Source organism: Astatotilapia calliptera, chromosome 16, assembly GCF_900246225.1.
Source record: "Astatotilapia calliptera chromosome 16, fAstCal1.2, whole genome shotgun sequence".
In the NCBI taxonomy this organism is placed as follows: domain Eukaryota; kingdom Metazoa; phylum Chordata; class Actinopteri; order Cichliformes; family Cichlidae; genus Astatotilapia; species Astatotilapia calliptera.
In genome coordinates this window covers 29,354,347-29,375,508 of record NC_039317.1, presented here as the reverse complement: position 1 = coordinate 29,375,508, position 21,162 = coordinate 29,354,347, and the positions used below count along the sequence as shown (strand labels likewise).

The 21,162-nt window shown below is 38.7% G+C and overlaps 2 protein-coding genes and 1 long non-coding RNA gene across 7 annotated transcripts in view; 2 read left to right on the top strand and 1 right to left on the bottom strand.

Annotated features, from left to right (window-relative positions):
- LOC113007678 (signal transducer and activator of transcription 4) overlaps positions 1 to 9,112 on the top strand; it is a 20,867-nt gene extending 11,755 nt beyond the window's left edge. Inside the window, exons 10-24 of one of the 2 annotated variants that reach the window (XM_026144486.1) lie at positions 12 to 104; positions 191 to 250; positions 360 to 380; positions 1,724 to 1,814; positions 1,930 to 1,974; positions 2,687 to 2,770; positions 2,859 to 2,957; positions 3,541 to 3,676; positions 5,736 to 5,788; positions 5,979 to 6,073; positions 6,891 to 7,027; positions 7,209 to 7,400; positions 7,507 to 7,552; positions 7,650 to 7,755; positions 8,487 to 9,112. In XM_026144486.1, the coding sequence (XP_026000271.1) occupies positions 12 to 104; positions 191 to 250; positions 360 to 380; positions 1,724 to 1,814; positions 1,930 to 1,974; positions 2,687 to 2,770; positions 2,859 to 2,957; positions 3,541 to 3,676; positions 5,736 to 5,788; positions 5,979 to 6,073; positions 6,891 to 7,027; positions 7,209 to 7,400; positions 7,507 to 7,552; positions 7,650 to 7,755; positions 8,487 to 8,510 (1,282 nt within the window). In that variant the 3' untranslated portion in view covers positions 8,511 to 9,112. Of the gene's footprint in view, positions 1 to 11; positions 105 to 190; positions 251 to 359; positions 381 to 1,720; positions 1,815 to 1,929; positions 1,975 to 2,686; positions 2,771 to 2,858; positions 2,958 to 3,540; positions 3,677 to 5,735; positions 5,789 to 5,978; positions 6,074 to 6,890; positions 7,028 to 7,208; positions 7,401 to 7,506; positions 7,553 to 7,649; positions 7,756 to 8,486 lie in introns of both variants that reach the window. The other variant, XM_026144485.1, reaches the window with a different exon arrangement.
- Positions 3,637 to 15,231, bottom strand: LOC113007679 (uncharacterized). 4 transcript variants are annotated; one of them, XR_003269932.1, is made up of 6 exons: positions 14,253 to 15,231; positions 5,956 to 6,092; positions 5,411 to 5,794; positions 4,136 to 4,270; positions 3,903 to 4,000; positions 3,637 to 3,700 (listed from the first exon to the last, which is right to left on the bottom strand). It is a non-coding gene; the product is annotated as an uncharacterized LOC113007679 (long non-coding RNA). The 4 variants fall into 4 exon arrangements; XR_003269933.1 differs by lacking the exon at positions 3,903 to 4,000 and having other exon boundaries at positions 3,640 to 3,700; positions 4,136 to 4,292; XR_003269930.1 differs by lacking the exon at positions 3,903 to 4,000 and having other exon boundaries at positions 3,640 to 3,700.
- Positions 11,042 to 21,162, top strand: LOC113007677 (signal transducer and activator of transcription 1-alpha/beta-like). Its single transcript, XM_026144484.1, has 24 exons — positions 11,042 to 11,164; positions 11,986 to 12,113; positions 12,297 to 12,441; positions 12,535 to 12,630; positions 13,047 to 13,124; positions 13,217 to 13,295; positions 13,844 to 13,932; positions 15,240 to 15,391; positions 15,495 to 15,659; positions 15,754 to 15,846; positions 16,379 to 16,438; positions 16,573 to 16,602; positions 16,691 to 16,778; positions 16,890 to 16,931; positions 17,117 to 17,200; positions 17,319 to 17,420; positions 17,511 to 17,646; positions 18,305 to 18,366; positions 18,453 to 18,529; positions 18,651 to 18,790; positions 18,970 to 19,140; positions 19,366 to 19,423; positions 19,515 to 19,587; positions 20,848 to 21,162. The coding sequence occupies exons 2-24, from the start codon at positions 11,986 to 11,988 to the stop codon at positions 20,995 to 20,997; spliced, it is 2,298 nt and encodes a 765-aa protein (XP_026000269.1). The 5' UTR covers positions 11,042 to 11,164; the 3' UTR covers positions 20,998 to 21,162.

Genomic DNA, 21,162 nt, shown 5'->3' with positions numbered 1-21,162 from the left:
TTTTTTCACAGTTCATTTGTGGTGGAGAAGCAGCCATGTATGCCCACACATCCACAGAAACCCCTCATCATTAAGACTGGAGTACAGTTCACCACCAAAGTCAGGTATGGTGATGTGACATCTTGTTGTTTCAGGATTTGTTTCTGCTGTTGGGTTGCAGTTTGTTTCAGTTTATTCTGATTTCTTGCAGACTCCTGGTTAAACTTCCAGAAGTGGATTATCAGCTGAAAGTGAAAACAACATTTGACAAGTAAGATGATTTATTTTCTTATTAAATGGACCCCACAGTAAACCTGTCTTCATTGCTTGAATAAAAATAAGGTAAAAATGTTGTGTGCTGTGCTTGTGTGTTTCTGCAGGGACCTCCCCCCGGGCAGAGTGTGAGTACAAACTGTCTAAGCGTGCTACTACTAAATGTCCAAGAACAGGAAACAGCACCAGATTAAAAGCAACCTAATCTGCTCGCTAATACAGTAGTTAGGCATGGTTTAGTGAAATAATACTACTTTATCTAATACTGGACCTTAGAACCCCCTCATTTAATTCTCTACATGAAATAACCTGTTTTAGCTTCTTCCTCTTTAAGACAACTTCTGATAGGCTCCCCCTTGAAAGCAAAAGGTTTGAATAGCAGGTGGGCGGAGCATCTGTGCCTGAGGTATTCATACAGGGATATCCACTCTGATTTAACATCATACAAATTCAAGACTGGAAAAAAAATAATGAAATGTCTGTAAGGGGGTAAAAACTTAAAGATTAAAAGCCAAAATCAGCCCTAAAGCTTCCTGTTTTATGGCTTCACTGGCGTGTTATTTGTTTGGCGTTACCAGGTGTAAATATGGTTTGAAAAAGCACTTGGAAACCAAACATGCACCTCGGGGGAACTTTGCCTCTAACTTCCTGTAAAACCAGATGCAGAAAAAACATATTATTGGGTTAAAGTCACCTTAAAAGCTATAGGAGTTTACTGAAAGCAAATGGATTAAAAAAAGAAAAGTGAGTGATTAAGAATGTTTTCTGAGATGTGAATGAATACAGGCATGCCGTGATAGATTTACTTGTTCTCTTGCTTTTTTCCTCGGTTCTCAGTAGGATACAAAGCAAAAATACTCGATGTTCATTAAAAACCAATTGCCTGAACTTCACTTTTATAGAAGTAGCACTTCTTCAATTTTTGCTGTTTAAACAGCTGGTGTTTACTGCCACCTTCTGGTAGTGTTAGCCTGATACCGCGCACTGGAACAGACAGGAAAAGCAATAGGAAATAGGAAGACAGGAAACACTCGCATAATGTACTTGACTTTGTTATAACTTATTGACTTGTCAGTTATTCAAAAATCCATAAAGATATGTGGGCTTTAAAGATTTCATCTGCAAATTATAACAAAAAAATTTACAGCGAAATGTAATCAGCTTGGTTTTCTTTTATAGATCTCTGTTTTAGATTTATACATGTATTGACAGATTATATACGGTGTTATACATTGCAGGAAGGACAGTCTGCAGCTGAACCTTCTTAAAATCGCCCTGATTTAAAAACCTTTACAGTAAAATAAGTGGAGTGTTTTATTTTGAAAACTACATACAGATTTTAAATATGGTTTAAGTTATTGTCTAAAACAATCCACAAACACTTCATCCTCTGAATTAAGTCCATCTTATAGATGGATGCTGGTAAACATTGATAAGAAAATCAAGTTTTCTCTCCTTTTCTCCTTAGAAGTCGTCAGTTTTTCATCCTGACCAACAACACTAAAGTTATGGACATTGAGGACTACTCAAACGGCTGCCTCTCAGTGGAGTTCAGACATCTGGTAGGACAAAACTCTAACAAATCTTGACAGTTGTTTAACTGGTTCTTTCATTGAACCTTTAACCATTTATTTAAAATGGTGTTTAGTCATCTCACTCAGAGTTTGTGTTTTACAGCAGCTGAAAGAGAAGAAATATATCAACGGCACCAAAGGGAACGAGGTAAGAAATGTAGATGATCTACGGAGGACGAAAACTGCCAAATAAAAGAGACTCTGTAAATAAGTTCATATTTAATGAAGTCCACAAAAAGTGTAGGGATTTTTTTTTTTTTTAAATAATCTAAATTGATTAAAAAAAAAAAAAAAAAAATTGTATTCTTTTGCATTTTTTGTACTATTTGTAGTATTTTCTTCCCATAAAATTTTCTATTTTATTTATTATATTTTTATTATTTGCAGTGTATTGTGTTTATTTGTATTTCTAAAGTAAATAAATCATTATTTTAAATTCATATAGGTCTTATTCATTTATAAGATATGACCTAAATTGATTTTCAGCTGCTTTTGGATGCCCTTCATGACACAACCCCATGCTTCATGGTTGATTCAGAAATACATCATGTAACTAATACATTTAAATAAATGTAAACATTGAATGGGAAAGTAGATAAATTAGGGAATTAATACAAAGGTAAGTAAATATTGAAGCAAAACTATCAGTGCCATAGTTTGTAAATTATTTAATGTATAGGCTTAATTAATATTTAATGTATTTAATGACATATTAATTGATGTATAGCATCATTTGCTCCTGATTTGGCAGTTTCTGTCCTCCGCAGTGACCATTAATGCTGCTTCAGATGGATTTGTGCATCATATTCAATGAATCTGCCTTTGAACGCCAGTTGATGTTTCAGTGTTTTATTTTTCAGGGCCTGCTCTCTGTGACAGAAGAACTTCACTCTCTCAGTTTTGAGGCCTGCTTCACGGTGCAGGGCCTCACCATCGACCTGGAGGTCAGCGGCAGAGCAGATCTATTTCAAACTTGTTTTTGTTGCTGTTCATTTACAAAATAATTTACTAATATTTATTTTTATTTTCTAGACGTGTTCCCTGCCGCTCGTTGTGATTTCCAATGTGAGCCAGCTGCCTGGAGGCTGGGCCTCCGTCATGTGGTACAACCTCCTGACTGATGAGCCGAGGGTGAGCCATACTGGACTTCTTCTAAAAACAGAAAATTCATTCATTTGAAAGTTTAAGTTTTAAATGAAATAAGTTGAGCTGAATCAAACATAACCTCACTTTCAGCTCAACTTATTTGAACACACCTGGACATCTTTGTTAAAAGCCTTTGTTTTTATAAATTCATTTCTATTATCTTTAAAATAAAATAAAATAATAAAGAAAGAAACACAGATTTTATTTTTTCAGTCGACCTCTGTTGTGCGGATCTTCACAGGGCATTTCTGCATTTTTCAAGTCTCTAAAATTGGTTTTCCCAAAACAGATGCGCGATTAACAGCATCAAAATGACATAAATTACAAATAAATCTTGCAATTCACCCCCATCTCCTGAGTTTAACATCAGTTCATAAATAAAACAAGAAGAAAACTGACTTAAATTCCAAGTCTTTGACTTCCAGAGCGTGACAACAAATTCTGCTGATGTTCCATTTACTCTGGTTCTTCTGTAACTGTAGCTCATGTTCTCCAGCTGTTTTGGAGATGTTTGTTTTCATTTTTTATGCTTTACAGCCTCCCTCACCTTCTCCATCTTCCTCCACAGAACCTGGCTTTCTTTGGGAACCCTCCTCGGGCCAGCTGGAGCCAGCTCTCTGAGGTCCTCAGCTGGCAGTTCTCCACTTTTGCCGGGCGAGGCCTCAACAAAGAGCAGCTCACCATGCTGGGAGAAAAGCTCTTTGGTATGTTTGTCTTTTAGTTTTGTTCTTTCGCAAAGGTTGAAGATTAAGAAAAAATACATTAAAAAAAAATGTGGCTTTAAAGTCGTTAACCTGGAAAAACATCTTCCAACACAGCAAACAGTAAAATATTATACTTAAGAAGACAACTGCAAGCTAACAAGCTAATTAGGACAGAAAGTTAAAGCTGAAGGCAGAAACATCTAAAGAGAGGTGGGAGAGTGTTTACTTGTTTATGGAGGGTGAAGCGACACCTCTGTCATTGTGAAACCACACGCCAACAGAGATATTCAAGCATGTAGGTGGTGCAGAGACTCCAGAAAGTCGCTCAGTTTAAAAGCGGAAGAACCAGAAACGTTATTCGAGCCAAGTATCAGACTGGTCCAGCTATAAAGTCAAAGTCAGCATAGCAGAGAAACTCTGAGGGGCGATCAGAGGGTCTATAAAAATGAAAAGCCTTACCTCATTTAAATCCAGTGAATCACCCTTCCAGCGTGGCTGTTCTTATATATTGCTAACCACTTCCGTTTATGCATAAAGCAAACACGTTTGCTTCAAGCTGAGCCAGACTTCACGTGAAACAACAGGGAGCTTGGTCTGATGAGTCAAACAAATCACTCTAAAAGACCAAAAGTAGCATTAAAGGTGATGAACAACAGCGGTTTTTTTGTTTTGTTTTTTTAACCCAATCAGATCCCAACAAATCAAAGAAGCTAAAAATGAAGCTGAAGCTTCTTTGATGCTCTGTTTTCTGTATGCTTGTAACACTTTGATGTTTCAGATCATCAAACAAATTCAAATAATACACAAAGATAACACAAGTAAACACAAAATGCAGTTTCTAAATGAAGGTGTTTATTATTAAGGGATAAAGATGCAAACCTACATGACCCTGCGTGAAAAAGTGATTGCCCCCTAAACCTAATAACTGTGGAGGAAGTTGTCTCATCTTTGTAGAATTGTTGCAGTTCAGCCACATTGGAGGGTTTTCCAGCATAAACCACAGCTTCTCAATTGGATTCAGGTCAGGACTTTGAGCAGGCCACTCCAGTCTTCATTTTGCTCATGATAAGTTGCTTTTTGAGGTATTTAGTTTCAGTTTGTCAAACAGGTTCTGTTAAAGTGATTTCTTGATTCAGCAGGTCTGCCAGTAATCAGGCCTGAGTTTGTTTAGTGACGCTAAACTTTGCTTTCCAAACGATGTGGTTAATCACAATTTAACAAAAGGGGCAATCACCTTTTCAACCAGGGCCAGGTGGGTTTGGATAACTTCTCTCTTAATCAATGAAATAATCATTTACATTTAAATATTTTACTCGTGCTGTGTTCTCTAATATTAAATTAGTTGTATAATCTGAAACATTTAAGTGTGATAAATATGCAAAACACAAGGACATCAGGAATGGGGCAGACAGTTTTACACCCCGCTGTATATCGCCTGCTCCTGATCTGTCTGCTCAGCATCCCACTGTGTGAAAATAGTAAATTGTATGAATATAAATGAATTAAGGCAAAAAACAAACCCTGAGATCTCTCTCTCTCTCTCACATTGGTTCTGTACTTTCATCTTTATTGTAGCTAAACATCCTTTTCCTTTCCTTTACCTGTTTGGTTAAAAATTTTGCTTTACCGGGATGTAACATAGGCAGGAAGAGATGACCAGGTTTTTATATTCATTATCATTCCACAGACCCTGCTCTATGAGATAAATAAGCTCCAGGAGGAAAGATATATTACCTTTTATTGAAATTTCCCAGATTACCGTTGAAGCCTATGAAAAAGGCACCATGAAAGGCCATTGCGTATGCGCTGCGTTTTGATTCGGTGGGTTTGTTGTTGATGAGAACTCGTACCTCAAAGCTTCATGACAACATGCTGTTTGTCTCGGAAACTGTAGTAAAACCACTTTATGCCCACACGGGGAAGGTCACACTAGTACATTAGTGCTGCTGCTCACAGAGTTCAAAGAATTTTCTAAAACAAGTTCAGAGAATAACTAAAAAGCTGCTGACCTTGTTTTCCTGGGACGGCCATTTATGATAGTTTCTCTTTGTCTCTGTAGGTCAGCATGCCTCCTGCAGCGACTATCAAGTGTCCTGGTCCAAGTTTTCCAAGGTGAGTCTTAGATAATATGAGCATGAGCGGCATAGTACCATTATTTTCTGTGTTATTGTGCCATCTAGTGGCAGTCATAAAACCTTCTGCCGTGTTGTTAATGTTGGTCATGTATTTTTATCCCACATCGTATCTAATTTCAATTTAAATTCCGAGAAGGTTCTCACTCTCTTTTCTTCCAATCATACAGGAGAATATTCCAGGGAAGCCGTTCAGCTTCTGGATGTGGCTCGACTCGATCCTGGAGCTCATCAAGAAGCACCTGCTGCCGGTCTGGAATGAGAAGTAGGTCATCGTGTCCCGGCTGAAAGATCATAAACAGAAAATGTTTCTAAAAACAAACAAACAAACAAACAAACAAACAAACAAACACAACTCCACAAAAAGATGAAAGGGTTATTAGATACATGAACCGCTATCATTAACATATATGAAGGACCAAAACTGCCAACATCAGTTGGCAAAGACAGAACAGTTAGATACATTTATAAAATATTAATATATTTAATATTACATTACAATAAAATAAATTTTCATTAAATTTATTAATATCAATATGCGTTCTTGCCGTGAGCACAGCATCTGGTGTTAACCAATCAGAGACAAGTTTAAGCCCTCATTTGCATAGAAGGAAATGGAAAGGACAAATACATGGAAACTCAAATGGAATGTAAATACAGAACTAAATGAAAACAAAATGTGGCATAAATATACATTTCTATTAGGTAATTAATGCTTACATCTATTGTTAATGCTGCTGCTTTAGTAGTTAGAGGTTTTTTAATTTTTAAGGGGTTTTTTGGGAGGATTTCTTGTCTTTTTAGAGTTTGAATCAACAGAAATTATTATGAGTTCAAGTGTGTATGTCAGCCAAATTTAGACGCCTTTATAAAGGCTTTATCCCAAAAAATAGCATCAATGGATGTCTGCAGGTGCCAGATATCACCTGCAGACTACAACCCTGTCTTAGAAATGTGCAGCTTCAAAATGCATTAGGATAAACTTCGTATGAATGGCAGATCTAAAATGTGAAATTGGACAACAGATCTCACTGGTTGAAACCAAAAACCTAAATTTCTTTTGTCTTTCTCCGCCTCCGCAGCTACATCATGGGATTTGTGAGTAAAGAGATGGAGCGAGCCTTGTTGAAGGACAAAGAGCCAGGCACGTTCCTGTTACGCTTCAGCGAGAGCCACCTCGGCGGAATCACCTTCACCTGGGTGGAGCACGGCGATAACGGTGAGATTTCCCATAAACCAACATCATCAGACCACGTGTGGTAATAAAATGCAAATGTATACCAAACCTTTAACTATGATAAGACCGTTAAATAAACTTTGTTGATAGAAAATCTGTGCGGTTTTACTTGCTTTGCTGACAGTGGACAACAAAGTTTGCTAACAGTAACTTTTCACACTAGGTGAGGTGAAGTTTAACTCTGTGGAGCCTTACACTAAAAACCGGCTCAGCGCGCTCCCGTTCGCCGACATCATTCGAGACTACAAAGTAATCTCAGACGGGGTTGTCCCCGAAAACCCACTCAAGTTCCTCTACCCCGACATCCCCAAAGACGAGGCCTTCGGGCGGCTTTACAACAGCCAGCCCAGCAAAGGTAAGATCTAATTATGAGGTGAAGTGTTCAAGTTTTTGCTGGGAAACTCTCAGGCTAATTCTCAGGTCGAATTAAATATTAATATAAACCTCTGTTAAACTTCCAGTGCATCCTTACATCCCATCAACCCTGATCCCCATCTCAGAAATGCGGTGAGTTAATATTTCAGTCAAGTCGAGCTCAGTTAACCTTAAACAGAATTTCAAAACAGGCAAAATGTATTTTAATGTCTCTTCTAATGTATTTCAGCTCCAACGCGAGCACCACCCCGCGGTCGTGTCAGTCTCCGGAGCCCCCGATGACACCTGGAGAGTTTGACATGCTCAATGAGCACCTGTGCTTCGACATCGACACCGTAAGTTTACATTATTGTACTTAGTGGATAATACTGGTAATAATATGCATTTTATTATTGTAAATGAATAAGACACTGTATGTGTCTTTTAACTCTTATCGCTCTGTGCAGTAGAGCTAAAATAGAAAAAGGTCAAATGTGGAAAACTTCTGGAAACCTCATAATAAAAACAGTAAATTCATTATTCTGCTTGTTTCAAGTCAACGTAGTCTATAAAAGATCAGAAGTTAGAGATTACACATTACTGCGACTAGGACCAAAGTGGCAAACGCCAAAAAGCTGGGTTTTGTATATTTTCTGTATTTATAGCAAGCATTTTTATTATCGTTAACTCCTGAGCGTAAAGACTGAGAACAGTGCAGAGACATTTCTGCAAACACTGTTGAAACATGGCACACTGATCAGTGATTGATGAATTGTTGTGTTGTAATCAATCACACTGATGGAAAGTTGTCTCACATGACATGATGTGAATATTCATGAAGTCAATGTTTTAGGATTTTAAGTTTGGATTAAATGGAGTTTAATTGTTTTTTGTGTTTGCCGACAGTCTGTCTGTAATCAGATTACATTTCTTGTTGACCTGTGATCGCAGGCTGAGATTAAATAATTGAAGACTGCCTCTGATTAGCCTTGCTGAAACGGAAGACTGCTTTTTGCTTAATCTTAGAATTTGTTGAATCTGTCCCGATGTTATGCCGCTAATATTTTTCTTCTTTTTGCGTTTACAGATGAGCTCTCCGTATTCAGAGTAAAAAGAGGGAAGAAAAAAAACATCTGCATCTGGAGCTTCTTTGAATCCTTTGTCAATATCGTGACTCCCGTGAGGGTGTTGTTTTTACAGAGTTTGTGGTTAATGTGTTTTTAAAGCATATTTTGCTTTGTTGTCCATGAAAGAAAAGTTTGTATCATGCTGGTTTTGTGCCTTTAATATTTTGCATGTTCAGTCATGTTTTTCTATAAGAAATGAATTGTATATAAATCAATCTGAACATGTTTTGTTTATGTTTTTTGTAGTTGACATTATTTTGATACTTTATGTCTGCATCTGTCTCTTTTACCTGTTTGTTATTGGCAAAAAAGTTAAATACACGCAGTGTTTTGATTCCCTTTGTTTAACTCATTCACACAGTCGCTCAGCTCTCCTGCCCCCTGCTGGCCACCTCACTGAAATAGCACCGAGGTTTTGTGCTTTTATTTCGAAAGCAGTAGGAAGTGAGACGTCGGCATGTAACAGCTGCTGCTGCTTGGCGGTTTTTACTTACGGCGTTTCTGGAGAATCACGTGATTCTCGGTGATTGTTGAAGGGTGAGGCTGTATTTGGGTTCTTGCGGAAGTTAAAAAAAAAAAAAAAAACACCAAAAAAACCAACAACAGCAAAAAACACGGCTGAGGTGTCTCAGTGTTGCTGCTGCTGCTCATAAATTATTATCATAAAGAATAAATCATTATTTATACCATGTTATTCATGAATCCCCATTACTCCTAATCAGATTATTTACTGTATGTGTGAACCTCTGACCACAGTCAGGTTATTATGCAACAGCATGGCTGAACATTTTTTTTAAAGAATATGTTGACTTAAAAAGTACAACTTTGTATTACAGAAGATCAAAAATGCCAAAATAAAAAGTAAATCTTGGTGCTTTGACTGACAGGTGTGTTCAGACACAGGGAGGTGTTAAATGTCTTTTCGGCATTTCCACTCCTTTGAGTCCCAGAATTTGACCTCTGGACTCTGTCTCTGTGAGTTACACCTGTGTGAGTAATGGAGGAAACTTGTGAGCTGAAAGCTCAGCTCCCCATCCTCTCATCCAAATATAGCCACTTCTAGTTTAAAGAAAAGTAACATGGAAGCGGGGGTGGTAGGTGGAGCTACAGCATTTTTCAGTGAATGGATGGGGGTTCAGTGTCTGTTCTTGTCCAGGGATGCTTCTGCATGCAGACTGAAGGACCGAGGGATCAAACCCTGGATCTTCAGATTAGTAACGCAGGTGCCAAAAGTAAGACATTCTGTACTTGAGTAGAAGTACAGATGCTAGTGTTTAAAACATAATCCAAGTACTGATTCAACTTCTTTACTCAAGTAAAAAAGTACTGTCTCTGATATTTACTCAAAGTAAGAATGTAAAAGTAGCTCTTTGGAGGACTTTTCTACCAGCTGTTTTTGTACAAAGGCAACTGAATCTTGTGCTGTATTAATAATAAAACAACATAGTATAAACTTGATTTCAGTATAAATTTTAATTCTAATAAATGTGTTCAGCTTAAATCAGTTAAATAGAACATGAGCAGAAAAAAGAAGGATAATAAAACATAGCTCTATTTTTTTGTTGCCTACATTATAGAGCAGGGTTCTCAAACTTAAATGAGCCGTGGGCCACTGCTGGCACTGTCATCTCATGTGAGGACCATTTTAGTGTTCAAGTAGGACAAACGAATGAGAAAACACCCACAAATATTCCCAGTGTTTTGTTTGTTTTTTCAAATTTCAAATATTGTACAACAAGACGAAACTGCAAATGTGAACGAATTTCCTTCTCCCCTCTCTAAGCCTTTCATTGAACTTCCAAATAAACACATTGGAACTCTTTCTGTCCAGACATCTGGCAGCACTTCTGCTGTAGTTTCTTTTGTATTTATGAAACGCAGACATAGTTTTTGACTGCTAGTGAAAATAGTTTTCCTTACAAATAATTCTCTTATACTGCCTTCATATTAACTCATTTTTTGCTTTTTAAATAACTTATTTTAGCATTGCACTCAACAACAAACAAATCTTCCCTAACAAAAAAAGTAACTTCAAGAGCCAAGCTGCATTATATTTCTTCACGTCAATATAGTGGCACCCGGGCTGCCAGTGTGAGACCCATGTTGTAGAGGGTAATTTTGTTTCTAAATAGGAAAAAGGTTGTTGGGAAGAGATTACAGGGATTTAACAGTGTGGGGAAAAGAAGGTGCAAAAATCCAAAACAAAGACACCAGACAGTACAGACCGATACAGACACAAGACAGTGCAGACACAACAGTGCAATAGAAATGTGCAGAAAGAAAAAGTATTGTGGAAAAAAACTGATAAAAACGGGTTCATGCGCGCTGATGTGCAACAGCCCACCAAACTGAGCTGAAACCTGCACAGAAAACAGCTGTTTTCAGGGTTTCAACATCTGGCTGTTGTTATTTTTTCTTTACTTTGTGACTTGCCGGATGTCGAGCTGTGCGGCCTCCAGCTTTACGCACTCAGCAGGACGAGTTCTGGAGAATCACGTGGTGAGTGTGAGTGGGCGTGTGCAACGGAAGTTCGAGTCCTCGTTCTTAAGGCAAGAATTAACAGCCAGATCAGAAGGCTGGAGGTCGCTTGTGATTTTTGTCCTGCTTTCACCTGTCCGACAAAGAGCCACCCACCAAGGTAAGTCATGATTTCTGCGCAAAGAAACAACTTTAGTTCTATTGCGGGCAGCCTTGTGCGCAGCTTATGGCCCACTTTTCCTCCAAAATGTGCGCGATCCTGATTTTTAGAAGTAGGTAATTGTCTGATAAAAGCTGTTAAAAAGGCAAATGTAAATAAATGAAAATCCTCGGTTCTTGAAGTTGCTGCGGTGTTGTTGCATTTCTTGGAAATCCCCTCCGATTATATTAAAGAGCGGGGCAAAACTTTCCAGTGAGCTCAGTTACATTATATTTACCGATAGCTGGCGACATCAATACGCCACCACAATCGCTTTGCATTACATAAACACATAAAACTAATCAGGTCATCATTACTCACACCTCACTTTGGTGCTGTGCTTATTCGAATTATTTTGAGATTTCCACGTTCTGTGTCCACAGACATTCCCTTTGGCTGATAAATAAGATAAATATAACTGCATGGGAGTTTAAGTCAGCTTTTAAGGACTAAGAAAACTGTCAGTGTGATCACTTTTGAAACTGCACTTGTTATTCACTTGTTACAGCATGTGATCTGACGATTGGCGGTACACATTTTCAGTGAGCGTCAGTCATATTTGTATGATTATATATGGTTATAGTCATGGCTGCCCTCTTGGCCAGGCCACACGTAAAAACAGATTTTTAATCTATATAAAACTTTATCTTAAATTACTCTAGCGTAAGATGTATTTCTGTTAATAAAATGGAGGAAAATAACGGTAAAGACTCCTATCACATCTGTGGACCAATCAGAGGCCCTGAACTCGTAAAAAGAGGTTCGTGTCTTTGTGACTGCAGATGGCTCAGTGGCAGGCCCTTCTGAAGCTGGACTCTGCACTCCAGAGCCGGGTCTGCCAGCTGTACGAGAGAAGATTTCCCAAAGAGATTCGCCACTATCTGAGCACCTGGATCGAGAACCAGGACTGGTAAGACGGGGCTGGATGCAGGAGCAGGGAAAATAGTTATGGTCTAAGATTAAAGAGCTTTAACTTAATAATATAGTAAGTTGTACAGTATGATGTAAGGAAGATTGTGAAATCGTAAATTGTTTTTCAGCACATGCAAACAGATGCAGTCCTGCAGTTAAATCTTCTGTTTCTCTGCATTAGGGATTCGGCAGCTGTGGACGAGCACAGAGCCAGAACCTGTTTCCAGGCTCTCCTGGTGTTTCTAGAAGAGCAGTGGTATCATTCTGTTCAGGAGAACAATATTCTGCAGGGGCCAGATTTTTCCAGGATGAAGGACTACCTGCTGGTAGAACAGATATGATGCTCTGTGCAGAAAAAAATTTTATTATTTGAAAATGCACTTCCAGTAATGATTTGCGTGGTTCTTTCTGCTCCTTAGGGGCATTTCCAGGGTGAGCCGCTGAAATTGGCCCTAATTCTGTCTGAATGCCTGAAGGAGGAAAAGCAAATTCTGGCGTCGGTCTCTCAGCCTCAGGTCAGTTAAATGCTGTTCTAATGAAGAGCCTGGTTTCATTCCTAAGTCATATTTACACAGACAGGTCTGTCCCAAGGTCACTGCAGTTAACCAAAAGTAGATATGAAAAGATTTTAGTAGAATCATAACTTTGATGCACACTAACTGTAAACATGTGCCTGGGTTGCTTATAGAGAGAGTTACAATTAACGGCAGAAATACATTTTCCCGGACCAGTGAGTAGGTGGAACTGTAAAAATTGCTCATGCTAACAGAAAACGTAGCATTGTGAGTCATAGCAAAGCAAATATGGCAACACGTTAGAGCGAAACTGTGATCACAACCAGAGGAAAGGAAAAGTAAATATAAATTTTAATTATAAATAAATATTTGATAATAATTGCAAACATGTGACAGAACCTTCTTGTTTTTGTCAGAGTTGCAATAATTCAAGCATGCAACAAAGCTGGAGAGAGTTGGACGACAAAGTCAATGAACTGAAGCGACAGACTTTGGTAAGATTACTGGGATTTTATTTTCAGCCTTCCAAGAAGGATAAATGTTTTCCTCTTGGTTTTTAAACCAATGCACTTTTACTCTAATGTAGGAGACCAAGAAGGAAATCAAGACACTGGAGGGTCTGAATGAAAAACTGGACTATATTCTGATGGCCTGGCAAAATAAAGGTACGATAGCACGACCACATACTGTATATAAAAGATGGACATAGTCGCCATGCCATTACCTACTGGTTTTTGAAGTGTGGACGACATTAAATTATTAATTTTAGCAGTGTGATTAGTAATAAAATCCTAGAAATTTCACTAATCAAAACTGAGGCCGTAACTCAACACAGCCCTTGCCCATCTTTAAAAAGGCACAAACACTGCAGTGACTCAAGTTATTTGAGCGGAAGCCCAGCAGACATCTGACAGTTACCGATGCCTCTGTCACCTGTCATACTGGCCATGCCCTTCAAAGTAGGGAAGGAGGGAAGTATCTGCAAAGATTAAACCTGTTTTTTGTAACAGGCTGAAAACAAGGTGATGTTGTGGCGTAAATTTGGGCATTTTAATATGGGAGTCTATGGGGACTCTGACTCACTGTCAGAGTCAACCTCAAGTGGCCACTAGTTCAGTCCCATTTGTCAGCCCAGGAGTTGCTTGGCAGGATTGGCAGGTCTGGTTTGTCACTCAGTTGTTTTTGACACAAGTGTCTTGTCTTCCTTTTCCAGTGGAGGAGCACACTGATATGGCCCAGTCCCAACATATTGTTGATCAGGAATGTCAGAAACATGCAGTCTTCATAACACAAAGAAAGGAGGTATGATAAATAATAATAATAATATGGTAAATGTTTGATGAAATGTTGGCATTAGTGGTGTAAACTAGTGTTTTGAAGGAAGGAAGGTTCAGGGCTTAAGCAATCAGCATCATGGGCTCATCCGGTTAGAATAAGAATAAGCAGCCATCTAATTCAGAATTATTCTCCGGGTTCTCCTTTTATTCTCAAATAAATAAGGCAAAGAAGGAAGGAAACAAAGACACACATGGACTGCCACAGCCGAAAGAAAACAGGAAAACAGATTTAAGTTACTCATTCCCTTAAACAAGACATAAAATAAAACCCAACTAGAACCTCACCTCAGCTGCCGCCCCATGTGGAAGTGAAGAAGGAGTGAGCCAAAAGTGAATGCAGTCCTTATATAATGTGTGACATATAATGTGTGACAGGTGAGTGCAATTGAGGACAAGCACCACACCCAATCAAAGGTGAGAGAACTAAACAAGGTGCATCTGGTGAAGTGAGTGGGTGTGCTGGGATGTGCCAAAGGGTGGGTCTCTACAACAACTAGTCTAAATGGATAAACCACATTCATTTTGATATTTTGTGCAATTATTATGAAAGCTTCATAGAAAATGTTCATGTCATAGATTTCTTTCATGATTGTTTGCATAGAAATCTAGAAACAAACTGGTTGGGGCAGTTTAGTAGAAACATCTATTATTTGCTATTGGTCTGTTCTACTTCATGTTTCAAATTACATAATACATAATTACCTAATCCTAGCATGAAATGTAAAACTAGGTCGCAGTAACATTACAAAACTGTAATTGTAAATGTTTTTACAGCATAAATGTGACATCGCATTTACACTGTACTGTAACGTTACTGCTGCATTGTGACCATGGAGCAATGTTGTCACGGCGTCATGTTGATGTTGGCAGCTTGCCAAATCATGACTAAATGCAACATTGTTTTTCTGGGGAAATATTTTTGAGCAAAAACATAGGTGGAAATGCCTTGCACTGATTGGTTGAACAAACCAGCAACCTATAGGCAGTAGGACTAAGTCAACTTTGCGTAGCAGTCTTCCCCTTTCAGACGTTGCCATTTGAAATGCAAATAAGTCATATAAGCTGATACAGCCAACAGCAACATAGATGACAGCTCTCAGAGTTATACTCATAGAACCTTGGGTTACGGTGGGTAACCTTTCCTTAACTGTTATTTTGCTGTGTTCAGATTTTATTGCGGGCTGTGAGAGATCATGTCTGCACTGGTCAGATGGTGAAACCTCTTCCCTCTCTTATGCGCACATATGAATCTTTTCTTTTTTTGTCTTGCAGATTGTGCTGCATCAGTTGGTTAACATTTTAAAGCAGACAGAAAAGGTTGTGGCGACTCTCACTGATGTGGAGCTGCCAGAGTGGAAGCGCAGGCAGCAGTTGGCCTGCATTGGAAGTCAAGATGACACCAGTCTGGACCACCTGGACAAGTGGTTAGAGCTCATTTGTTCTGCTCACCTTTGCATGTCTAAGAGAATCTGTTTTTCCTCTGACTTTTTACACTCAGCACTTGTGCCTGTTTTATTCTGTGTGCAGGTTTTCGACTGTCGCCGAAGTGCTGCTAGGAGTCTGCGAACAGCTGAAGAAACTTCAAGACCAGAACAGCAAATACAGCAGCACTGACCCTGCCTTCTGCCTCCCTACTTCAATCCCAGAAATGGAGAAATTTGGGCTGTCCTTGTTAATAAAACTAGTCACAAAGTGAGTCACTCTTTTTTTACATGTATAGACACACACACACTGATGCACCAACAGTATGAATAGTGACATGTTCTGTTGTGGTCTGGCATTGCAGCGCTCTGGTGGTGGAGAAACAGCCCGTCATGCAGAAATTTCCACAGCGTCCTCTGATACTGAAGACCGGGGTGCAGTTCAGTATCACAGTGAGGTAAGCATGCACTGACTTTATACACGTGTATGTCTGAGAAACCCAAATGTCAGCTGGGACTTCATGTCACTCACCGCTTCAATGTAATGGGAGTATGTAATCAGTTCCTTTTGTTTGTCTGTCTGTTTGTTAGCAGTTTAATGTTGGGGGAAAACGGGGTCAAATGTGAAAATCAGTGAAAACTTTATATTGCCCACAGTTTTCTGTGGCCTTTACACAGTTTAGGGTCAGGTCTGATCCCCAAAACTAAAACATTTCTTTATTAAACTGACGTTCATCTTATTTTGACTGCAGTTTTCTCTCTGAGGTCTCAGATGGACCTCATTAGGTATACTTTCCTTTTACCTGCTAATTATTCTTACAGACAAACTGTTTCTTAACAAGCACAGGAGTTAGCAGCTACGTTTTGAGATGAGACATTTTGACTGAAAGCAGTTTATGAGCTTACTTAGACCTTTTTACGTGTTTACTGGGCCCAAAATAACCAGTGCTAAACTAAAAAAACATAAAGAAATGTCTTTTCTCTTTTCAGGTTCCTGGCAAACATCCCTGAATTCAAATGCAGGTTCAGAGTCAAACCTGTATTTGACAAGTAAGTGAAAGAAAAGCTGGTCTGAAAGAGTGGCATAGAGTTCAGATGGAAATATTTATTTTTTGAACTTTTATTTTAAAAAGACCTTTTTTAAATTTTAAACCTTTTGTCTTTTTTCTCCCCACCAAAATAAGGGATGTTGCAGAAGCCAAGACAGTGAAAGGGTAGGTAGACTAAAATCTGAAATATACATTTATGAAAGTTTATATTTCTGTAATAAATGAGTACTGATGCTTTTTGTACTTGTCGCAGGTTCCGTCTCTTTGATTTCAACAGAGACGACTGTAAGGTGTTGGACGAGGACACAGATGGAGGCTTGATGGCAGAATTTGGGCACATGGTATGAAAATCCTCAACGTTAACAAAGCTTTATGTTTAACCATTGTGCATTCATATGTTCTTTTATACAGTACAGCTTGTAGTTTCTTATAAAAAAATTATATTTTTTCAGTCGCTCAAGGAAAGAAAATCAAGAAGCAAAAGCTCATCTGCGGTAAGAGAAGTTTATTTTAAATTGTCTTTTTTCACATGAGCATTTATGAGCATTACTATACTGTACACGTTTCAGTAGTATGTAGTCCTATAAATCTTGATGGAAAATCTTGAGGGTAAGCAGAGGTAAATACTAGAGACGTGAGCTGCTGCCTTACTCATGTTACTTTCTTTCTTTTCCCTTAGAACCATCTGGTAGTCACTGAAGAGCTGCACATCATCAAGTTTGTGACAGAGTTTCAGTACGCAGGACAAACGTGCAACATCGAGGTAAGCAGCATGAACTTCAGCTTTGATGGCGTTCTCTAGTCCTGATCTTTAAAAATGGTTGCTGTGGTGGAGGGTTTGTACTTTTATTGACTGGTTTCCTCCTCTGCTGCCGGTCCAGGCCAGCTCCTTGCCCGTGGTCGTCATCTCCAGCACGAATCAAGTCCCCAATGCCTGGGCCTCCATCATGTGGTGGAACATGGTGTCCACCAGTGAACCTTGGGTAAAATTTTGTTACAGCCAACAAACACTAGTAACATCTGTTAAGACAAGTCAGGAAACTTCATTGTGGTTCTGTGACTTTTCCCTTTAGGACCTGTCACTGTTCCTGAATCCTCCTCCTCTCACCTGGAAGCAGCTGTCACAGGTGCTGAGCTGGCAGTTTTTGACCGTTGGCAAACGAGGGCTCGATGAAATACAGCTCTTCATGCTAAGAGACAAAATTATGGGTAAGTAAATAAAATCTAAGCTAATTTTTTGCAATTACTTTTTAAAAAGACATTTATATTTCATTTGCGTTGTTGATGGGAGTTAATTTTAGAGCTCATTTTAGTTATTAAGCTGTGTATATAAAGATATATCTTGCATATTGTGCGTAGTCTTAAAAGCCTGATGTTTCTGTGTATTTTTTGGTTTTGAAAAACAATATCACTAAGGATCAAAGTAAAAAAAATATTTACTTGCATGTTTAAAAAATGTATATTTTTATATAAAATCAGTACTGACCAGTACAAAAATAGTTTTTCGCATTTTGGAAATCACTATTATTTTTACTGAAATGATACAATTAGCATGCAAAGCAGATTGTTAGCATAGATTAGCATGGAAAATACATTATTAGCTTGTAGCATACAGTAAAAAGCAGAGTACATAGTTGGCTTAGCACAAAATACAAAGTAGCTTAGCCCTGATGTGCAAACATTTGAACGTGCACATGAAGAATAAAAAATATGTGCACAGGTAAAAACAAACAAACAAATAGTGCAATGATTACGCATGTACTATACTATCTAATATTAAAATTTATAAATACTATAAAACACTTTATGGTAATGTGTTTGTTTGTTTGTTTGTTTGTTTGTTTGTTTGTTTTTTTAAATGTAACAGTTGGTGCTGCTGCAGATGATGATGATCCTGACGGCACGGTGTTCTGGAGCAGCTTCTCCAAGGTGGGTCTTAAGATAAGTTCCTGTAGTTTCCTTGAGTCTGACAGCAAGCACACAGGGGCTTGACTCTTTGTTTTCCTGTGAGGCAGAACGAAAATGCCTGGATCTGGATCGATGGCATCCTCGATTTAATCAAGAAACACTTGGTGGATCTTTGGCGTGATGGGTACGACTTCACACTGACATCCAAACTTAGATTAGCAACATTTCTTAAAGTTGTATTACAGTCATATACGGATGATGTGCTAATGTGGAAGGGTGTGGCGTTTCCTGTGTGCGACTTTCAGATCCATCATGGGGTTCGTGAGCAGGGAGAGGACACGCCTCCTGCTGCAGGAAAAACAGGCCGGTACTTTTCTGATCCGGTTCAGTGAGAGCAGCAGAGACGGCGCCGTCACCTTCAGCTGGGTCGACCACTCCAACGATGGTATGTTTCTGAGTCTGTCTTCACTGAGCCCACTGAGGACAATTTAAATAACTCTGCTGGAGGAAATAGAATAGTTATAATTATGTATTCACTATAAAGTATATTTACCTTAAATTGTGTGTTTGCTGACTGCAGTGGTTTGTCCTGCTTTGTATTGATATGTGTTTTTCCCCCTGTAGAGCCTCATGTGCATGCAGTACAGCCATACACCAAGAAAGAGCTGTCGGTGTTACCTCTGCCAGATATCATTTACCGCTACAGTCTGGCATCCCAGCGAAGCAGAAATCCCCTGGTCTATCTTTACCCCGACATCCCCAAAGACACCGCCTTCGGACGCTACAAATCCCCCGGTATCACCTCTCACATCACTTCCTCCATGAAAATTACAACTAAATAAATAAATAAATAAATAAATAAATAAAAATCCTGTAGAAAACAGTGAATATAAATTTTGTCTGGTACTCTGTCATAAGATAAAGATAAACTCTGTCATAAAGTGTTAACCTTTTCAAATAATGTTGAGATGATCCAGTTTACTTTCTGTGTAATGAGCTCAATCCTATCTGTCCACCCAGAAACATCAGAACCTTCAGGGGATGGATATCACCGCAGAATACCTTCTTTTATATCAAAGTAAGTAACAGTAACAAAAATGCTTCTGCAGTGTGTCTGAATTTAATTTTTATTCATTATTACAATCTTTTTTTTGTTTGTTTTTGTACAGCGATCCTACGCCACCTCCTTCTCCACCCAATGAGATCCACATGATGGAAATGGACAATGACCTGGAAAGAAGTGTAGGTTTATTATTTCTTTTTAGGTTTATTTTCCCGCAGCCCTTTTAAATAGACTTAATTCGTTGGGATCTGGATCTCGTTAAAGATCTGGTTTAAGAACAGCTTATTTACCATTTAGCTGTAGCCTGTTGAAAACATGAATACTAAAAGTGACGTACGACAGAAGATCCCAACGATCACACAGTAATTTTCCCTCACCAACACTGTATCTGTACCTCCAGTGATAATTTCAAAATTTACAGGTTGTCTTTAATGAGCCCGCTTTGTGCCGTGTTCAAACAGCCATTTCTTTTATTTGCATAAAAGACCACAAGAAAAAAATATGTTTAAAGGAGACTAAGGCTACATTCACACTGCAGGTCTTAATGCTCAATTCCGATTTTTTTTTTGATCAAATCCGATTTATTTATTTATTTATTTATTTTTTTTGTCTGGTTGTTCACACTAAAAATAAAATGTGACAGCAAACACGCTCTAGTGTGAACCGTTCACGGCCCTCAAAGCGGCCCGCATGCGTAAAAGAAGACGTCACACACGACGCGCTCTGTTTAGACCCAGACCAAACAGTATTGTTTGACTGATGGCCTTAATATAAAGACTTGTTTCGGACTTTACGTTTCCCAATTTTGCTTTAAGTTATAAAGTTATTTTGTTATTTACATATGGCCTAATAATGATCCTTATTGCTGTTTTAGAGAGGAGCGGTGCTTCAAAGGATAGTTGCAGATTTCTGTCAGAATCTGCAGATTATACAGTACAAATAAAATGTTCACGTTTCTCCAACGTTGTTTTCCCAACAGCTTCACTGACATCTACACTGGATGGCCAGGAAGCGTTCGCGATGTTTTCTCCGGCGCTGATAATTGGTGTCTGTCTTGTGTCAGTGATGTAAAAAACAGATTTAATGCGACTAGTCATGTCACAAACTTCAAACAGCAGTGTTTTCTAAAACACATATGTATCGGATTCAGTACCACATACGAAAGTGACCTAGATCGGATTTGAAAATATCGGATTTGTGCTGTTCAAACTGTCATACCATGATCGGATATGGGTCGCATAGGGTCAGAAAAGTCGGATTTGATGCGCTTTTGCCTGCAGTGTGAACGTAGCCTAAATGTTCTCTCTCTGTTGCAAGTAAATCACAACACATCGAATGCATCACATCACATGCATCACCTTCTGAGTATCTCCAGGTTTAAACCCTATCCCTTTCCTGCTGCAGCTAACTTAAACTAAACCTTCTGTGTTTCACTGCAGGCCAGCTTGAGTGAACTCTTCTCTTTTATTGTCGACTCGCCTGCTCCAGTCGTGTCCTGGGAATCTCAGCTGGACATCTGCCCAACTTTAGCTTCGTTACAGACATCATCGCCTGAAAACCTCTTTGTCGATCAGTTTAGTTTCAGCTAAAATCTGCTGGATTGCTGATCACACGCTGCACTTTGCTGGAAAAGAAAAGCTGTACTGTAAAAATAGCAACAATCAATGTGTATGAGATTTTAATTCAAAGTTTGTATTCACATTCTGTTTTTCTTACTGTGCTGTATATTTGGTATATTTAGTTTTTTTTTTTTT

What these genes read in the sequence shown, in the direction of transcription:
- LOC113007677 (XM_026144484.1), top strand. Translation starts at nt 11,986, where the DNA reads ATGGCTCAGTGGCAGGCCCTTCTGAAGCTGGACTCTGCACTCCAGAGC. An exon ending in TGTCCACCAGTGAACCTTGG is followed by an intron (nt 17,421 to 17,510) that starts GTAAAATTTTGT and finishes TTTTCCCTTTAG; the next exon opens with GACCTGTCACTGTTCCTGAA. An exon ending in ATACCTTCTTTTATATCAAA is followed by an intron (nt 19,424 to 19,514) that starts GTAAGTAACAGT and finishes GTTTTTGTACAG; the next exon opens with CGATCCTACGCCACCTCCTT.